Source organism: Amblyomma mixtum, chromosome 1 (assembly GCF_055824585.1).
Source record: "Amblyomma mixtum isolate Tamu chromosome 1, ASM5582458v1, whole genome shotgun sequence".
Classification (NCBI taxonomy): domain Eukaryota; kingdom Metazoa; phylum Arthropoda; class Arachnida; order Ixodida; family Ixodidae; genus Amblyomma; species Amblyomma mixtum.
In genome coordinates this window covers 173,970,528-173,988,484 of record NC_143012.1, presented here as the reverse complement: position 1 = coordinate 173,988,484, position 17,957 = coordinate 173,970,528, and the positions used below count along the sequence as shown (strand labels likewise).

The 17,957-nt window shown below is 48.2% G+C and overlaps 1 protein-coding gene and 1 long non-coding RNA gene across 3 annotated transcripts; both read left to right on the top strand.

Moving 5' to 3' along the window:
• Window positions 1–1,286: 1,286 nt before the first annotated feature.
• On the top strand, window positions 1,287–15,966 carry LOC149369864 (uncharacterized). Of its 2 annotated transcripts, XR_016285456.1 has the most exons (4): window positions 1,287–3,261; window positions 4,522–4,629; window positions 12,742–13,048; window positions 15,840–15,966. It is a non-coding gene; the product is annotated as an uncharacterized LOC149369864 (long non-coding RNA). The 2 variants fall into 2 exon arrangements; XR_016285453.1 differs by lacking the exon at window positions 12,742–13,048.
• On the top strand, window positions 13,045–15,966 carry LOC149369863 (uncharacterized). The gene is made up of 2 exons (XM_089559521.1): window positions 13,045–13,694; window positions 13,773–15,966. The coding sequence occupies exons 1-2, from the start codon at window positions 13,124–13,126 to the stop codon at window positions 14,396–14,398; spliced, it is 1,197 nt and encodes a 398-aa protein (XP_089415647.1). The 5' UTR covers window positions 13,045–13,123; the 3' UTR covers window positions 14,399–15,966.
• Window positions 15,967–17,957: the final 1,991 nt, after the last annotated feature.

Below are 17,957 nucleotides of genomic sequence, written 5' to 3'. Positions count from 1 at the left end.
AAAATCGTGGACTCTTGTGGACAACTCTCTGTGCGTGGACATCTGCGTGCTGAGAGGGGGCTTGCCGAAGCTGTGCGTGCTTATGTGCACACTGAGCAAGCTCAGTGAGGCTGCGTGTGGCCATGTGTGCGTTTGCTTGCTTAGTAGCAACTTGTCGAGACTGTAAAGGCCCATTTAGGGTGAAAGCAAACAAAGTTCGAGCATTCAGTTAATGATTACTTCTCAATAATGAGCAATAAGCTCACGTTTTGCTGTTTTATAATTTTCGTCTTGGCGTAAGTACCCATTAATCATTTTCAACTTCAGCAAACAAATAACCAAAAAATTATCTTTTAGTGCAAAATGGTTCCCTTCGAAACTGCAGGGACCTGTACATGACAACATGCACACTGAGCAAGAACTTGTCAACATTGCAAGTTCATTATAAAATAATGTAAAAAACAAGCTTCTAACGACTCTTACAGCATCCTTCAGTTCTTCCTTTAACCAATTCTGAAAGTTACAGATATCTTATAGATGCATGATGAAAGCCATCCAGAGCATTTATGTTGTCGCCCGTCATGCAGACAGCCATATTTCGAAATCAGAAGCAACACAACCATTTGTTGCTTGCACTCGAAAGGAGTCAATCAATGGAATAACTCTGAAAGGGCAACAGTGTCTGTTAGGTGCAACAAACAAGCTTGGGGATATAATCAGGTTCAATCAAACATGACGTGCAGAAAGCGAATTGTGAGCTGTAACAGGAATGTTACGAGGCAATTTCTAAAACCATTTCCAAAGCAATTTCCAAAGTCATTAGCATAAATTTACATACACGTAAAAAAGCCATGTAAGCCTACATGAAAAGACAGTTTTGAATTCACAGTTGGTGTCAAAAGTTCAGAAATTAGTGCCCTCTCTCAATTTCAGTGACAAATCACAGATCGATTAATTAATTCCCAGTATGGCTCCAGAACAAATCCAATGAATCTCAAATGTGCGAAGTATATATACCACACATGTTGCCTGATTAGCACCAGCATTGCATGATGCATGACGAAGTATCACACTCTTCATTCTTCTTCAATCTGTTTTGAAATTTGCACTACCACAAAGACCATCTGGATGGACTATGATTCCATCATATTGCTGAGAGTCACATTTGGAGACCAAGAGCAACACAACAGTGTGCTGCACATGAGTGGATATAATGCACTGGGACAACTGTGCACAGTAAGGAACGCTTGTAAGGCGTCAGGTATTTGCTTGGGGAATGTAATCAAGTTCAGTCATGTTTGATGTGTAGAAAGGAAGATAAAAGTTGTAGCAGAACTATGAAATCCAACATCCAATACTGAACTTCCCCACGTGATCTACACACACATAAAAAGCACGAAAGGATAAGCTCAGCGGTACTGTTAAGTTTGATGCCCTTTGAGGTTTGACTTGCGCGTCTGTATGCAACCATCAAATACCATCTTGAAGTTACCAGAATGCCCAAAACAACTTTGTTGAACTGTTCTACTCTAAACTGAAATACTTTTCCTTAAAACATTTTTTTTGCAACATGCTGTGTAGCTAATTATAAAATAAAGAAAAGAAGCTGATAAAATTTTCTCATCTCAAACGTACTGATAAGTACACAAATCTGAGTGCTTTCAAGAGAGGTGACGCACCCGGTATTCAGTGTCCAGAAGCATACATAATGCTGCAGAATCCTATAGCAAGAAAATTTCTTTTAGTTGACAAATGGCTATGTCTGGTCACAAAGTCAATACCAAGTAAGGCGCATATCCTAACCTGCAGTTACATGAAGCTGCACGTGCTTCATAGGCTGTAACTCCGCCAATAACTGCTACATATTTCCCACCTCTAGCACGAGTGCGGAATCAATATACAGCATGGAAACAGCAGTTTTGTTGCTTTAGCTTCTTTACTATGCTGTTTAGGCAAGAGACGAGTTGAAATATTTGCATGGGCAGTTCTCGATTGAAGTAACGTAAAAAACATCCGCACTCCTTTCTGCTGAAGCGACTGGTGGACCACTTTTGCATGTCGCATCTCGTATGACTTGCTAAGGGTCCAGACTGACACACGCACTTCGTCAAACCTTCACAGAAAACACTCTTCGCTTTTGCTATAAGCTCCGGCCACAGGCAGTAAGTGTCCCGTCACCGTTCACATCGCAAAAGAAGGCAGCGCTCGCAGGCGGTCAGTTTGAGCTGACAGCGACAGGCGTTGCAGGCACACCGCCGACTAAGTTTCCAAGGAAGCCACACTGTAGAAGGGCGCCGTCTTGTAATCGAAACACACCACAGAAACAATGGCCACTGTCGCTGCTTATGAGCCAGGCATTTTTGCAACAAAGTTAGCAGAGCAATAGGCCGAAAGGTTCGACTCATCAAACGACGGCACCGCACTGCTGACCTCATTATCGTTGTCGACCAGACAACCATAACACATATGCCCCGACGGATCGCTTAATTGGGAGCTGCTACTACTCTTGGATGAGAGCGCGCCCACCGGCAGCACACACCGGTAATCCTTCTTCTTTTGCGATTCCAGCACAGTAACAGTGGCGCACAAGACCGCCCAGCAGCAGCACCAGAAAACAAGCGAAGCTCACGGCGGTGATCTCAGAAACCATGCAGCATGTCGGATAGGCTTTGGATTTGACGCGCTAGACCTTGCCCACTCACGCACGCACGCACGCACGCACGCATGTACCGACACGCATATTCATGCGTCCACGCGTCACAAATTTCTCAAGTTTTTAATGCTAATATGTGCACAAGAACTTAATTATTTTTGTAACGAAAGTTTCATTTGGTTTTAATCCTTTGCTATCGCACTGCCCAAAAGCATAGAGCCCGAAAGAGACGACCTGGAGGAATGCCTGGAGGCGATGCCTTTCTAAACGGGCCGAAGGAAGCCGGAACTGGCCGAAGCGCTAGCCAACGAACGCAGCGTCTGGGAAGGGACAGCATGGCGGACAGCGTTGCTACGTTTGTCGTGGTCGGTCGTGGTCCTCCTTTGTGGTGCCGAGGGCGTGAACCATCGCTGGCATGAGCATTTGTCACTCTTCCGATATGTGATGTGCCGACAGCAGTGAAATTCGCTAAACCTGTGTTTATAGCGTGCGTCAGCGGGCTCGACGGATAGCGCGTCGTCCTTTGCGCGCCTTCACTGGAAACGCTATGCTGACGGCGGGGCTCATTTCCTCCATGGCGGAGCAGCTGGTGGGAGACCACTACCCGGGTGACATCTCGCATCTTGGGGGTAAGTTAATTTTCTTCGAACCTGTTCATTATTTCAAAGCCTTTGCGCACAACTGGCCACGTCAACACAGCTAGTACAGAGACGCGAAGACGCAGTGCCTATCGCGGCAGCACGCAGCGCTGAAAGGTTGTTTGCTGGCGGCACACGGGCATGAATGCGCGTGTAGTGTCAGTGGTCACACGGTCATGGTCAGTATGCCATGCAAATATGCACAGCTGATCCGATCGCGGGGTGCACGATATCGGCGCCGTACTGCCGCCGTACTGCCATTCATCTCTCGCCGAGAATGGAATATGTGCCCGCGAATAGATCTTCGGCCCGGGCTTTGCATTCTCGCCGCATGTTACGCTGTAATTGAAGTAACAGCGCTCGAGCAGTATAACTACGTAGACTGCGATTCAGCTGTATGCCTTAGGATTGAGCTTCCTCCTCTTTCACTTGTATTTCACTTGTACTTTTATAAATTGTGTATTTAAGGTACGAAGCTCCGTATGATCCAGCTGCGTTCGTACTTATAGCCGAGCCAGTGTAGTCGAGCCTTGAATAGCAGAACGGTGAGATAAAAACAAATTGCTCTGAAGTTTTTCGCCTCTATTTTGGCATTCGCTTTTTCATACTTTGGCTCGGAGCTGAAATGGTACAGACAACTGCAAAATGCACACAAGTGCCCTAGCTCCATTTGGCCTAAATCCCGAAGTTGCAGTGAAATTTAAGGGTAATTGAGCCTTTAATATGTACGAAGAATAAACTTAATTGTTTCATGATTATAACCAATGGCGCAAATAAATCTGACTTTGACTTAAATATGCTGAGGTACTTCTCCAATACCTTATTTGATGTTAAAGGAAAAAGTGTGGTTTTTCTGCAATTGGCACTATTAATTCATCATACCTGTGAGAATGTGAAATCAGTGCTAATCATGCCAGATTTCAAATTGAGGGACGCATGCAGAATTTGAAGCAAACCAGCCTTCTACTGAAAATATCGTTCTGCTGTGGTCTGTTCTTTTGAATGGTGGCATGTATTGTAGAAACGATGCTGGATATCGATATGCAAGTGATGTCTCGTCTGAGGCTAGCTTGTGAATGACTGCCGTGGTTATGAATTTCTTGTTGCCTGGCCCACTTCGAAATGTGGTTAAACAGTCGTGTTCCATTCTGCGACCGGCTCCTTTTTGTGCCTTGCATTTTGCCTTACATGCTTGATTCTAGTCCATTTTTTGCACTGTGCTGCTGTTAAATGTGTCTTTTTACCTTGCAGCAAGCTCCACATAGCTTTACCAGCAATGCCTCTTCCAAGCTCTCCAGTATAGCTGTGCCAGCCTTTCACTTGGTGCTAGGATGCCCAGCAAGCAAGCAGGCTTTTGAGGTAAGCACTGAAGACATCTTCCGACACAAGTAGCTTTTATTTTCCTAGTCCACTGCTACTTGTGTGACCCCTCGTTATGTTGATTTTTGCAAGTTAGGTTGCCTATTAAGGGCTCTCTTTTGTTTTTCACCTGCTGCTGTGGGCTACTGCATTGGTGTTCGGCTACTGAGCCCAAAGACGCGGGATTGAATTGTGGTGGCTTCGTTTCGACAAGGCGAAATGCATATTTGCTCGTGTGTTATGCAATGTCAGTGCATGTTAAAGAATCTTTGGTGGTCGAAATTTATGCACAGCCCTCCTCTATGAATGGAGCTATTGTTCAACTTTGAGGCATTAAAAGGACACTGATGGCAAGCTGAAGTTGACCTGTGATGATGAAGTTCCGCATCCTAACCACAAAGACGACACTTTTTCTGAAAGTGGAGCTTTATAAGCCAGAGAAAGCAAAACATACAATTGTCATCAGCACCGGCTGATATCGGAAATAAATTGCGATGCGCTGACTCCGTTTTTTTTGGCACAGATTCCAGAGGCTAGGCTGAACTGCCATTCACCTCAGAACGGTTATCATGGAGTCCTTTGTGTAGACTTCATGAGTTCAAATCGAGTGTCGGGAAAATTTTTAAATGTAATTTTTGCGCCAATCATTGTGTTGATGGCCTTTGCGCTGCTGTTAAAACCCGGGATAGCAGTATGGTATCCCATAAAACTAGGTTCAGGACTTGCAGGAAGTGGTTTATCACATTCCGCTAGCTTGTGCAAGAAACTACTTCAGGGATATGTGCAGGTGTCTTTAATGTGTTCCTGAGTGAGCACTAACTCGTTAGGGGGAAGGCAGCTTCTAATCTGGCACTACAGTGCCAATGTCGTGAGTGTAAATCATAAGATGACCCATCAGTGTGTACGCCTGATTTCTGTGACACTTCAGTGGTGTATAGAAGTGGTAAACAAATCTGTAAGGTATTTGATGCATATCTCCAAGGCAATGGCTGTATGAGTAGCGAAGCCATTAGTCAATCTTCAACGGAAAGAATTTTCTCTTTTAGATGACGTGCTTGTATATCAGTGACAGTTATTTGTTGTCCTGCCTTTCGCTGGTGTGGGTCATGTGTGGCGCATCTTCATGCGAGCCTTCTTTTCCTTCACAAAAAATTCAATTGATAGTCCAACCTGTTTTCTTCTCTTTTCCTGTGTTGCATCTTTTGGCTGGTTTTAAATCTGTAACTGAGCTCAGACCGTGATAACTACAGCCGGAAAACAGGGCTACTGAATGTGAGCTTGGCATACATGCATACTGTATGTGTGAAAGTGCAGTTTACAATATTCAGAAATGCTTGATAGCCTTACAAGAATCTAAAATTTTGTTGGTATTCCTATTTGTTCTCTGTTCAAGTGTCGAGAGTTTTTCCGCTTCATCGTGTGATTAGAGCCACTTTGGTACTTAAGCTGAAATCTTTTCTTTAGCCTGCATGTTTCTCACTTTTGGGACAGAAATGTGGAGGCTAATTAAAAGAGTTCAGCTTAAAAGAGTATAGACACCTAATCTTGGTGGCATGTTTTCTTCTCTATAATGCTGCGGAAGACACTACTATGCATGAATCACCATCTGGTATTCGCGTGAGACCGCTGAATAATTTATAATCAACTTTTTCTGCCATCCTGTTTCGGTGAACAATTTGACTATGGCTATGACATCAAAGAGAGGTTATAGGTCACGTGAGGCGTGGTAAAACTGCACTTATAATCGCTGCTTCATCATTTTAATTCGCTACAGCGCTGACACCAGCATTCCTTAAGAGCCAGAAGTACCAATTGTATTGCAGTTTTTCATGCCTCACGTGACCAATAACCTCGCTTTGACGTCACAGCCATCATTCAGCTGTCGAAACCGAAACAAATACAGCAGGAGAAAGAAATTTGATTATAAATTATTTAGCGGTCATAGGAGGATGCCATGTGGTAATTCATGTATAATACTTTATGCCTTATTACAAAGAAAAAAACACGTGCCAAACAATAAGGACAGCAAAGTGTGCTATGGAAAGAAAAATGATAAGTCTAACATTACGAGACCAAAAGGGGGCGGAGTGGGTGAGGGAACAAACGCGGGTTAATGACATGCTACTTGAAATTAAGAGGAAGAAATGGGCCTGGGCGGGGCTTGTAATGGGAAGACAACATAACCGCTGGTCCTTAAAGGGGTGGAGACACCAAATTTTGAAGCTATAAAAAGCCTGCTATGGGATTCCTATGTATGCAAGGGCACTCACATCCAGGTGTTGGACGCAACAAACGTTTCAAAAATATTTTAATTCGGTTCCAAAGATTACCTAAATGCTCACTCTCACGATCTAGACCCCATCGCTAGCGCCATCAACGCTGACGTCACAAGGGGGTAAACAAATTAAAGTTTTAGTGACGTCATACCAAAATACAGTGACGTATGATGAGCGGGGCACAGCCGCGTGAGCGCAGTCGACGCACCAGCGAGCCGCATTTGCTGCTAACCGCCACTCGCTCGGTTTGCGGCGCGCCGTTGCGAACAGCGTCGCAGCGTCCGATTGCAGCTCGTCGCCTGCGTCCGGCCTGCTAGATGTCAACGGCGAGCCGCTCGCGACAAACGCAACGACGGGAAGCGGCAACCAATGCGAGCCCGGAGAGCGGCAGCGTCATGCTGAAATAGGGCGCACTCCTTGGAGCCGGGCGGCCTGCGCCAGTCTTCGTGCCGACCACCGGCATCCGAAGAACTCGACAGTATTGTTTGTTCACGTTCATAGCAAACCCTGGGATATATGAATATCAAAAATGCATCGTTTCTGACGATCGTTGGCAAATACCGAGTTCCTGATAGAAGTGATGACTGCGATGCAAGCAAATTTCATCCCATATCGGTTTTGTGCTGCTGCTACCTGGTGCGGTTCGCCTGCCGTCTGCTAGCTCTGTTGCTGAAGACGTCGTGGAAATCGAACATATCTTTTATTGTGGGACGAGTTCACAGTAAAGGGGTGCCGAGCGGAGCACGTTTCTGAGCGCTGGCCAGTCCCGAAGCGCCCTCAGCTGCGGAGTTGGTCGTGAAACCAGCTCAGGCCTAGCGACGACTAGGGCAGTCTGGGACCAGCGCGCAGGTCGTCGCCCGGCGTTGCCGCAGGCAGTGTCGTTGCCGAAAGATCCACTTTCAGTACAGTCATGCTGTCGTATCTCGAATCTAGGAAGCATCCTTACTTGTAGCATGGCTGTTTTGTGCGGACGTGAAGTACGCCGTGCCTGCCAGTCGGTCGGCCAGCCTGGATACCGTCTGCCGACGTCATAAAAGCGAGCTAAGGAGTGTTCTTGACGTAAATAATAAACCATGGTACAAGAAATGTGAAAAAAGTGTCATTTTTGAGGATCGCTGACCAATACTGAGCTGCTGGTAGAGGTAACAACGGTGATATGAGCAATTTTCTTGCCAGAACCGCCTCGCAGCTGCCGCTGGCCCGACGTTGGGGTCCGGCTCGCCTGGCGCCCGCTAGCTCCGCTGCCGAAAGCGTCGAGGAGATTGACCATACTATTATTTTATTGTGAGATGATGCTGTTCACACTAAAGCTATTTGTGAAAAGTATTCCTTTTATTATAGCGCAGGCGACTACCGAAGCGCCGGCCGCTTGCGAAACAGGCTATAGGCCTAGCGACGACCACGGCAGCCAGCCAGGCAGCAGCAGAGCTCGTCGCCCGGAGCGCCCGCGAGCGGTGCCGTTGCCGAAAGCTCCCAACATAAGCAGGCATGCTTTGTCGCTGCTCGAGTATAGCTGGCAGTTCTGATAACAAAGCGATTTTGTCTTTTCTTGTGATATTTGTACACCAACCCAAGCAGCGCTCAGGTACTGCTGCACGGCGGCGAAGTGTGACACCGGTTGTGGGCGCAGCGCAGTGATGCTTACTGGCATTTTCCAAAGTGCTTCGCATCCTCACGCGAACCCGCGAAGGCGATATTAGCGTGCGATAAAAAAAAAAAGTTGATGTCCTCACTCATTGGATTCAGATCCGTCAGAATCCGAGCTGCTGGTACTAGACATGCTGTTGTTTTTTTTCATGCGCTGGTCAGCACGTGTGTGAGAAAGCAGACGATGCAGCAGTAGGTGCGTCACAACTTTTGTGGACCCACGTGACCAAGCGAAGTAGTTGATCTTCCCCCTCTGTGACGTCACTGTCCAACTCGGCGTTCCGAAACCGAAACCGAAAATCGTTCACCTAAAAATGCGATAATAAATTATTCACTGTGAATATATGAATCTCTGAGTGTGTATCATGCTTCCTGGAGCCATAAGAAACGTTTGAAACTAAGAACGCCCGAACCACAAATTTGGTGTCTCCACCCCTTTAAGGGTAATGGAGTGGATTCCAAAAGAATGCAAGCATAGCAGGGGGCGGCAGAAACTTAGATGGGCGGATGAGGTTAAGAAGTGTACGGGGATATGGTGGCCACACCTAGCAAAGGACAGGGTTAATGTGGAGACATGGGTGAGTCCTTTGCCCTGCAGTGGGCCTAGTCAGGCTGATGATGATGGTATGTGTCGCACCTGCTGCTTCGTGCTATGAGCTGGCCCATGCTTGGCCGACCAGACTAGCCAAATTTGTGATGTGGGTTTTCTATTGCACCTGCATTTGTGTACACAGAGGACTTGAATGGTAGCAGGCGATCCTGTGCATGTGTTCACGCCACAGCACACATGACCCACACTGAAAGCTTCTCTGCCTTTAGTAAGACAGCTGCATCAGTCTGGGGCATAACGTATCCCAGTGCTAGAGTATGAGTAAATTGCTCTCGAATCTTAATCTGGTATCAGGTAGCATAGCGCAAAAGAAGGCTAGCGCGGCTGCCTAATATTCTCTTGGGCAGCTGTGTTGGATTTTCAGTGCCTGTTAGTGTAATCCGTGAAAGTTCACTGTAAACCATTCGTTTCGATGTAAATTAGGAAGTCCTTAGAGCCCTGTACTTTTTAATGATAACAAGGTAATGCAGTAATTCAATTGTACTTGTTCTCTTTCAACACAGTAAAGTGCTGCTGGGTCGAGTTCACAGTTTTACTTTGTAGGTGTGCTCAGGCTGTCATCATCATCATCAGCAGCAGCCTGACTACACGCACTGCAGGGCAAAACCTCTCCCATGTCTCTCCAATTAACCCTGTCCTCTGCCAATTGTGGCCACCGTATCCCCGCAAACTTCTTAATCTCATCCGCCCACCTAATTTTCTGCCGCCCCCTGCTACATTTACCTTCTCATGGAATCCACTCTGTTACCCTCAAGGACCAGCGGTTGTCTTGCCTTCGCCTTACATTCCCTGCCCGAGCCCATTTCTTCCTTTTGATTTCAAATAGGATTTCATTAACCCGCGTTTTTTCCCTCACCCACTCCGCCCGCTTCCTATCTCTTAACGTTAGACCTATCATTTTTCTTTCCATAGCTCGCTGCGTTGTCCTTGAATTAAGCTGAACCCTCATTGTTAGCCTCCACATTTCTGCCCCATAGGTGAGTACCAGTAAGATACAGCTGTGTTAGACTTTTCTCTTGGGGGATATTGTCAACTGGCTTTCACGATCTGAGAGAACCTGCCATATGCGCTCCACCCCGTTCTTATTCTTCTAGTTATTTCCCTCTCATGATCCGGATCAGCGGTCACTACCTGCACTAAGTATACCTATCCTCTTACTACTTCTAGCACCTCGCTACCAATTGTGAACTGCTGTTCCCTTGCTAGGCTGTTGAGCATTACTTTGGTTTTCTGCGTGTTCATTTCTAGCCCCACAATTCTGCTCTGCCTGTCTAACTCATTCATCATGCTTTGCAGTTCATATCCTGAGTGGCTTAGCCAGGCAATGCCATCAGGGAATCTCAAATTACTTAGGTATTCTCCAGTAACTCTTCTCCCCAACTGTTCCCATTTCAGGCCCCGGAATACCTCCTGTAAACAGGCAGTGAATAGCATTGGTGAAATCGTGTCTCCCTGCCTGACACCTTGCCTTATTGGAATTTTATTGCTGACCTTATGGAGAACTATGGTAGCGGTGCAGTCGTTATAAATATCTTCCAATATTTTCACATAACACTCTTCTACACCCTGATTCCACAATGCCTGCATGACAGCTGTGGTTCCACCGAGTCAATTGCTGTCTGGTAGTCAATGAAGGCTATATATTGGGGTTGGTTGTATTCTGCCCATTTCTCTATCACCTGATTGATTGCATGAATGTGGTCTCTCGTTGAGTATCCTTTATGAAAGCCTGCCTGATCATTTGATTGATTGAATTCGAAGGTTGTCCTGAGTCTATTAGTGATTACCTTAGTAAATACCTTGTAGACAATGGATAGTAAGCTGATCGGTCTGTAAATCTTCAAGTCCTTGACATCTTCTTTCTTATGAATTAAAATAATGTTCGCATTCTTTCAAGCTCCTGATACGCTCGTGGTCACGAGGCAAGCGTATGCAGGGTGGCTAGTTTCTCTAGCATAATCTCTCCTCCATCCTTCAACAAATCTGCTGTTACCTGATCCTCACCAGCTGCTTTACCCCTTTGCATTGCTCCTGAGGCTTTCTTTACTTCCTCCCTCGTTACTGGCTGGTGTCCCATTGCTGTGCTCTACTGCCTCTCTCTGTAACCTTCTGATTACATTCACTACTGTAGAGATTTGTGTAGAACTCTTCGGCTACTTTAACTATCTTATCCATATTGCTTATGACATTGCCCTCTTTGTCTTTCAGCGCATACATCTGGTTTTTACCAGTGATTAGTTTTCTCTTCACTGATTTTAGGCTACCTCCATGCTTTAGAGCATGCTAGGTTTTCTCCATGTTAAACTTTCTTATGTTGGCTACCTTGCACTTATAATTAACTTCGATAGCTCTCCTAGTCCTATTCTATCTCTGAAGTTAGACGTCCTGATGCTTTGGCGTTTCTTCATCAGATCTTTCGTCTCCTGAGATAGCTTGCAGGTATCCTCTCGAATGATCTGACCACATACTTCTGCAGCATGCTGCAATGAATTTAAATATGTATTTAAAGATAACAGTTAAGGTGGGAGATTGAGCTTTGAGATTTGCACTTCAACTCGGGAGTTATGCCGCTGCTACACAGAATACTTGATCGCCGTAGAGATATTTCATCATCTCGCACCAAACTGCTGTGGAGCCACTGTCACAGTTGATAATTTTGCTGGGAAGCTGTTGTAGCACTCACGCAGTTTTGAAAAGGTGGTATTCATTGTTTTTGTGCTATTGGCAACAGTGATAATCCGCTTGCTGCAGTGTTTTGTGGCCAGCCTTCTTTTTTTTTCAGTGAAATAAGTTGTACATTTCATGTTGAGTATTCTTTCAGCGATTAAATTGCTTTGATTTTATTCCTTAGTGTAAGTTGCGAGTGCTCCATGTCTCAGTGCAAATTTCTACCACTGAAAAGCCTTCTGTAAATGTTCGGTAGCGTTCGCGGGGGTCATCGGAACGCGGCTGGGGGTGCTCAAAGCGATGCGTCTCCTTTCTTGGAACGCGGCGCTCGCGAACGCGCCGGCAGGTATACGGGTGTCCCCCCACCCGCGGTACTGATTCGCACACGTGCTGGCACGGATGTCTATTTGTGTTTGTTTTTATTTTGTGGTGGAGAGAGAGCTCTACTTTACGGCAGCTGGAGGGCTGGCCAGGCTCTTGAAGAACCAATCATGTTGAGAGCACAATATGATTGGAAGCTACGAAATGTGGGCCGGGCCTTTAGGGCTTTAAAACCGGGCCCCGGAGCTGGAAGCGGGGTTCTGCGCTAATGTGAGATGCTACGCATCTTCGGCCACGCCGAGTAGGGGCCTCCCCTGGTATTAGCCAGTTCCACCCTTTTTGTTGTTTCTCCTTTTGCCGTTTAATTTGTCTCGAGTGTCTAAACTTCTGTACGCTGTAAATATCTGTACATAAAGCTTCAGTTATTGCCTTTCTTTATCCCTGCGTGTCAACACATCTTGAGACCGTCTCTGACGGGGCTCCGCTGGTGCAGAGATCAAGCTTCAGTCTTCGAGTTGAAACCAACCCGTCTCTGGCGGGCACCGCTGGTGCAAGGAGAGTAGAAGAACCTGTGAAACTTTACTGGCGCAGTCGGCAGGATCCTGCGGCCATCGGAAGACGGCGCAGGAAGAAGACAAGGCAGGGGGAAAGGTGACGACAAGGCGACAGGTCAGCGTTCGTGAACGGACCTGCGGAGACACGGCGGCAAGGACGCAAGGACCACGGCAGTAGTCCAGCGACGTGGGACTGCGTCCGGTTGAAGGAAGCAGCGCGTCGATAACTTGACGGTCACCGGCGGCGGAGCAGCGGCGTGCGACAGCTCATCGCAGCGTCCGGGGAAAGTGGCGGTGGACTCCGACGCCAAGGAGCTGGCAATGCGGATCGACGCATCGAAACCGTGAGTTTCCTTGGTCGCATTGTTCACGTCCCTGTGTTCGAGCCGGTAGGACAGCTGAGGGGTACGGAAGGCGGTATGGAAAGCTATCCAAGCCGGCCCTCGCTCGATGTGAGGTACCAGGTTGAGTTAGCGAAGGCGCGCTTGGCGGACCTTCAGGCTCAACTTGCGAAAGTAAATGGCGGAAAGGCGCTTCTTCGCGAGGAAGAACCTCAGGATGTTAAGTATGTCCTGGGGGTATTAGAAGCGAGACGCCAGCAGGTAGAGCTGGAGATTTCTAAGATCAAGGAGTCTAGGAGAGCTAGCCAACTAGCCAGGGAGAACTGCTCCGAGTCACGAGCAGAGAGGTCGCCAGTGCGGGAAGGCAACGGCATATGCCTGCCGGGCGCAGGTCAAGAGGACAGCCGGGCAGAGGTAAAGGGTGAGCCAGATTTCTGCGAAGCTGGAGTCGCAGATCAAGAAAGCAGCCTGACGGAACGCAGCGTCGCGGTATTAGAGGCGGTGAACGCGCACGCCGACGACACGGCCGCCCAGGTTAGCTCAATCCCAAATGACACCAGGGACGCGGACGCGTGCTCAGGATTGTTGGAAGTGAGTCTCACAATTCCAAAAACGCAGTCTCAAGCAAGCTGCGGAAAAGAGCATTTAGCTCAGCTGGGAACGGCCAGCGACGACAGATGTCAGATCGCGGACCTAGTGACAGGAGAAAGTCTAGCGTTGCTGGAACCGCACACTGTGTCGGTCATAGGGCATGAAGGGCCCCGTAGCGTCATTGATGGAAAGAGCGTTCCATGCGAGCCAGGGAACGGAGGCGGGCTTGCTGGGCCGACCGGGCAGAGCGCCGCGCAGTTGTCGAACGCACCCGGTGTGTGTCCGGCCAGGTCATTTGAGGACCCGGAAATGAGTGGCGACTTGCCGCAAGGCAAGCTCGGGTCAAGCGACGGCGAGTCAGCTCGTGCAGCAGACGATGCCACGAAGCCGGCCAGCGTCTATCAAGCAGGGAGCGGCGATTTAAATGTTTGCCCGTGCAGGAACGGTGCAAATAGCTCCAAACGCTCCAAAGTACCAGGGGACAGGCGCATAGCCTTCACAGTGAATGTCGGCGCGTGGAACAGTACGTTCCGTGCTGCGGTACGCCAAATTATGTTCAGCAAAGCCGGCCGCACTGTTACAGCTGAACTCGGCAAGAGAGATGTTCCTTACGCAGCACGCGGTTCGTACCGGCGCGCCAGAGAGAGCGGGCCCTCAGGTGCGTCGTGTAGTGAGGGGTTTGGACCCATCAAAACCCGGGACGTTTTTGATCCTGGAGGGCACCGTCTTTTCAGTTCACGCCCCGTTGTGGCGCCAGCCTAATGAGTGAGTTACCGTTTAGGCGTTAATTGTGTTACAGACAACACGTGGTGGCTCGAATGTTACTACACAGGGACGCTCGGTGCGACTAAGGAGGCTCACGTGGGCGTTGGGCGAGTGCTGTGAACGCTCCAGTCGCGAGTGTCTGTGTCTGTGTGCTCATTCGCGAGCAGGACGACGGCGTGCATGCTGGTGAACTGGGTGCAACGCACCAACTTGGACGCTGTGTTACGGCGCACGGCAGGCATGCCACTGTGTGTATTTAAGTGTGCATTTTTTAATGTTGTGTTGGTGCCCGTGTGCATTTTTTTTTGTTTTTGGTTTTGTTCGTGCCAGTGTTTGTGTAGCTGCGGTATGTCACCCACAGGGTGGTTTTGTGACCCGTACCGATCCCTTTGTTATAATTCTAAAAGTGGCATTTGAGCCCTTTGTAGAATCTTGGGAAGGGCGTGTAAGGGTTCGGTAGCGTTCGCGGGGGTCATCGGAACGCGGCTGGGGGTGCTCAAAGCGATGCGTCTCCTTTCTTGGAACGCGGCGCTCGCGAACGCGCCGGCAGGTATACGGGTGTCCCCCCACCCGCGGTACTGATTCGCACACGTGCTGGCACGGATGTCTATTTGTGTTTGTTTTTATTTTGTGGTGGAGAGAGAGCTCTACTTTACGGCAGCTGGAGGGCTGGCCAGGCTCTTGAAGAACCAATCATGTTGAGAGCACAATATGATTGGAAGCTACGAAATGTGGGCCGGGCCTTTAGGGCTTTAAAACCGGGCCCCGGAGCTGGAAGCGGGGTTCTGCGCTAATGTGAGATGCTACGCATCTTCGGCCACGCCGAGTAGGGGCCTCCCCTGGTATTAGCCAGTTCCACCCTTTTTGTTGTTTCTCCTTTTGCCGTTTAATTTGTCTCGAGTGTCTAAACTTCTGTACGCTGTAAATATCTGTACATAAAGCTTCAGTTATTGCCTTTCTTTATCCCTGCGTGTCAACACATCTTGAGACCGTCTCTGACGGGGCACCGCTGGTGCAGAGATCAAGCTTCAGTCTTCGAGTTGAAACCAACCCGTCTCTGGCGGGGCACCGCTGGTGCAAGGAGAGTAGAAGAACCTGTGAAACTTTACTCCTTCAAAATCTTGATAGATGTCCACACTGTTCTAGGGACTCTGTGGCTATTGGAAATGCCCATTTAGCTGCATTCAAGTGCCACTGAGTTGATGGCCATTTGAAAGCCTTCAAAATGCCTGTGTGACACGGTTATTAGATTTTGTGCAGGTTTGATGCTGAGCAGCCTGCGTGCTTGAGTCGGGTTTTCCAATGTCTGTATTTCAAACCTGATACTTTTCGAAATCATCATTAGTTCATTAATGGAAGAACTACTTGTGCCCTTTTCTGGAATTTCGAGAAAACAAATTAACTGAATTTTTTTGCATATACTGCTACCTTTTTGCAGGTGCTGCATAGTGAGAACCTGGATCAAGACGCCAACCTGCTGGACTTGGAGAAGCTGAAGAAATTGTTTAGCCACTGTGTGGCACCCGTCATGAGGGATGTGGCATTAATAAAGCCAGTTAAGGTGACCTTATCTATGTCCTTTTGCAAGCATGCTACACACATGAGAGTCATCCCACGAACATTGCTGCAAAGCTTGTTATCTCACAACATGCATGCTGAATGAGGCAGTGACAGACAGGTGAGGAGGCCTTTAGGTAGGGCATTGGCGTAACGTGTTGAGCAGTGATGTAGGAGCCTTGCAGCCATGCAAGGTATTATCGGTATCATGATGGTAACTCCATTTGACACTGCTAGTGCTCTGTGAGCCAGACAAGGCTCTTGAACATTCTGGGACTCACCCTTGGCTCTCGGACATTCTGGAAGCCCCACCCGGCTTGCGCATATCACGCGAGGATGTCTCCTGCTGTACGAGCCTTACGCGGCTTGCGCACTTTATGTGACAGATGTGTCGCATTTGCGAGCTTGCTCGGCTTGCGCAAATTGAGTGAAATATGTCTCGCGTTCTGCGACCTCGCTCAATCGTCACAATGTGCGTGGCAATAAACACGCAAAGATAGGCACGCAGAATCCACGTTCAGTATTTTCAATAGGGTAAGCGTATAATAAGCGTTGTCAAAGTCATGACAAAAAGCATCGGGGGGATGTTGCAGTTAAGATGCATGTCATGAAGAACAAGAGCCAGATGCCTACTGCATGAATGTTTTGTAAAAGCTTGCCGATTTGGATGAAACAATTTAATGGGCGAAAACAATCCAGGAGGGGAACATGTACGACTCCGATAAGCCATACCGCCAGCACCTCAACAGAAAGCAAAGTTTATGAACGATGCCTCAATTAACGAATGACGCAGCGACAGTGACCACGTAACGTCATCGGATACCGGCGTGGACGGATGCCCATCACCAGACTACATCGAGGCCGCGTCTGATGACACTCTGCGAGCAAACAGGCACTGTTTTGATCGGATGAAGGCCGCAAGAGGCGCATACATACTTATGACAGCTTCGTACTGACCGCATCAAGAACCTGTGTGCACAGCTTCTTCCGGCACAATGAAGTCGCAACAGTCAAGAATGCTTCAGAATTAGCATCCGCGGACGCCTCAGAAGAGCTGCCGACACTTCAGCCATGGACCGTCCGCCGCCTCCTGTTGGTCATCTGCTTCAATAACGAGAAACGTCTGAACTCCTTGCTCATCGAGCGCGATGACTTGTTGCGGTGGGAGCATAAGTACCTGCACGAGGTCGCCCATTACAGGGAAGAAGGCCGCGAAATATTTTACCTTTACCAAACGTGAGCCACCGCTAGCCACACGGTAAGTTGTGTTCGGTTAAGAAAATCAAGTCGTCATGCGGCGCGTACTTGCGCGGCTTGACGACGGGGATCAAGCAGCCGTCACGGAAAAGGGCAGCGGCTGATCGTTACATCGGTAGTGAGGACGGATTTGTTGACGGTTGCCTGGATGTGTTCTTGAGAAAGAAAACAGGCGACTACCACGATGAGAAGGACGGCGACAGTTTCGAGACATGGTTTAGCTCTGTCCTCGATAAGCTGCCACCGCGAAGCGTCATCGTCATGGACAATGCGTCCTACCATTCCAAACGCGTGGAGAACATCCCGCCACTTTCGTGACGGAAGGCAGACATCCAAGGCTGCGTGGCCTCGAAGGCTACGTGAAGCAGCAGCTGCTTGACAATGTGGCCACCGTCAAAACTAAGTTTATAAAGCAGCTGGTTGATACAGCTGCTGAAAGTGCTGGGTGAGCTGTCCTAGGGCTGCTTCTTTACCAGTGTGAATTTAACCCTAGAAAACTTATTTGGGCGCAGATTAAGAATGCAGTCGCAGCGCTGAACACCACATTCAAGACCAGGAATGTGCAGGCTGTTCTGCTTGCGAATGTACAGAAGTTAACGGCAGAAAACTGGACCACCGCTGTGCGGCATGTGAAAGACATCAAAATGCACTTAAGGGAGAACCGTGGGTTTAGCCACAAGCTGGAGCAAATCATCATCAGCATGGGAAGTGATAACAGCACTTCTGAGACTGAGCTCTCTGG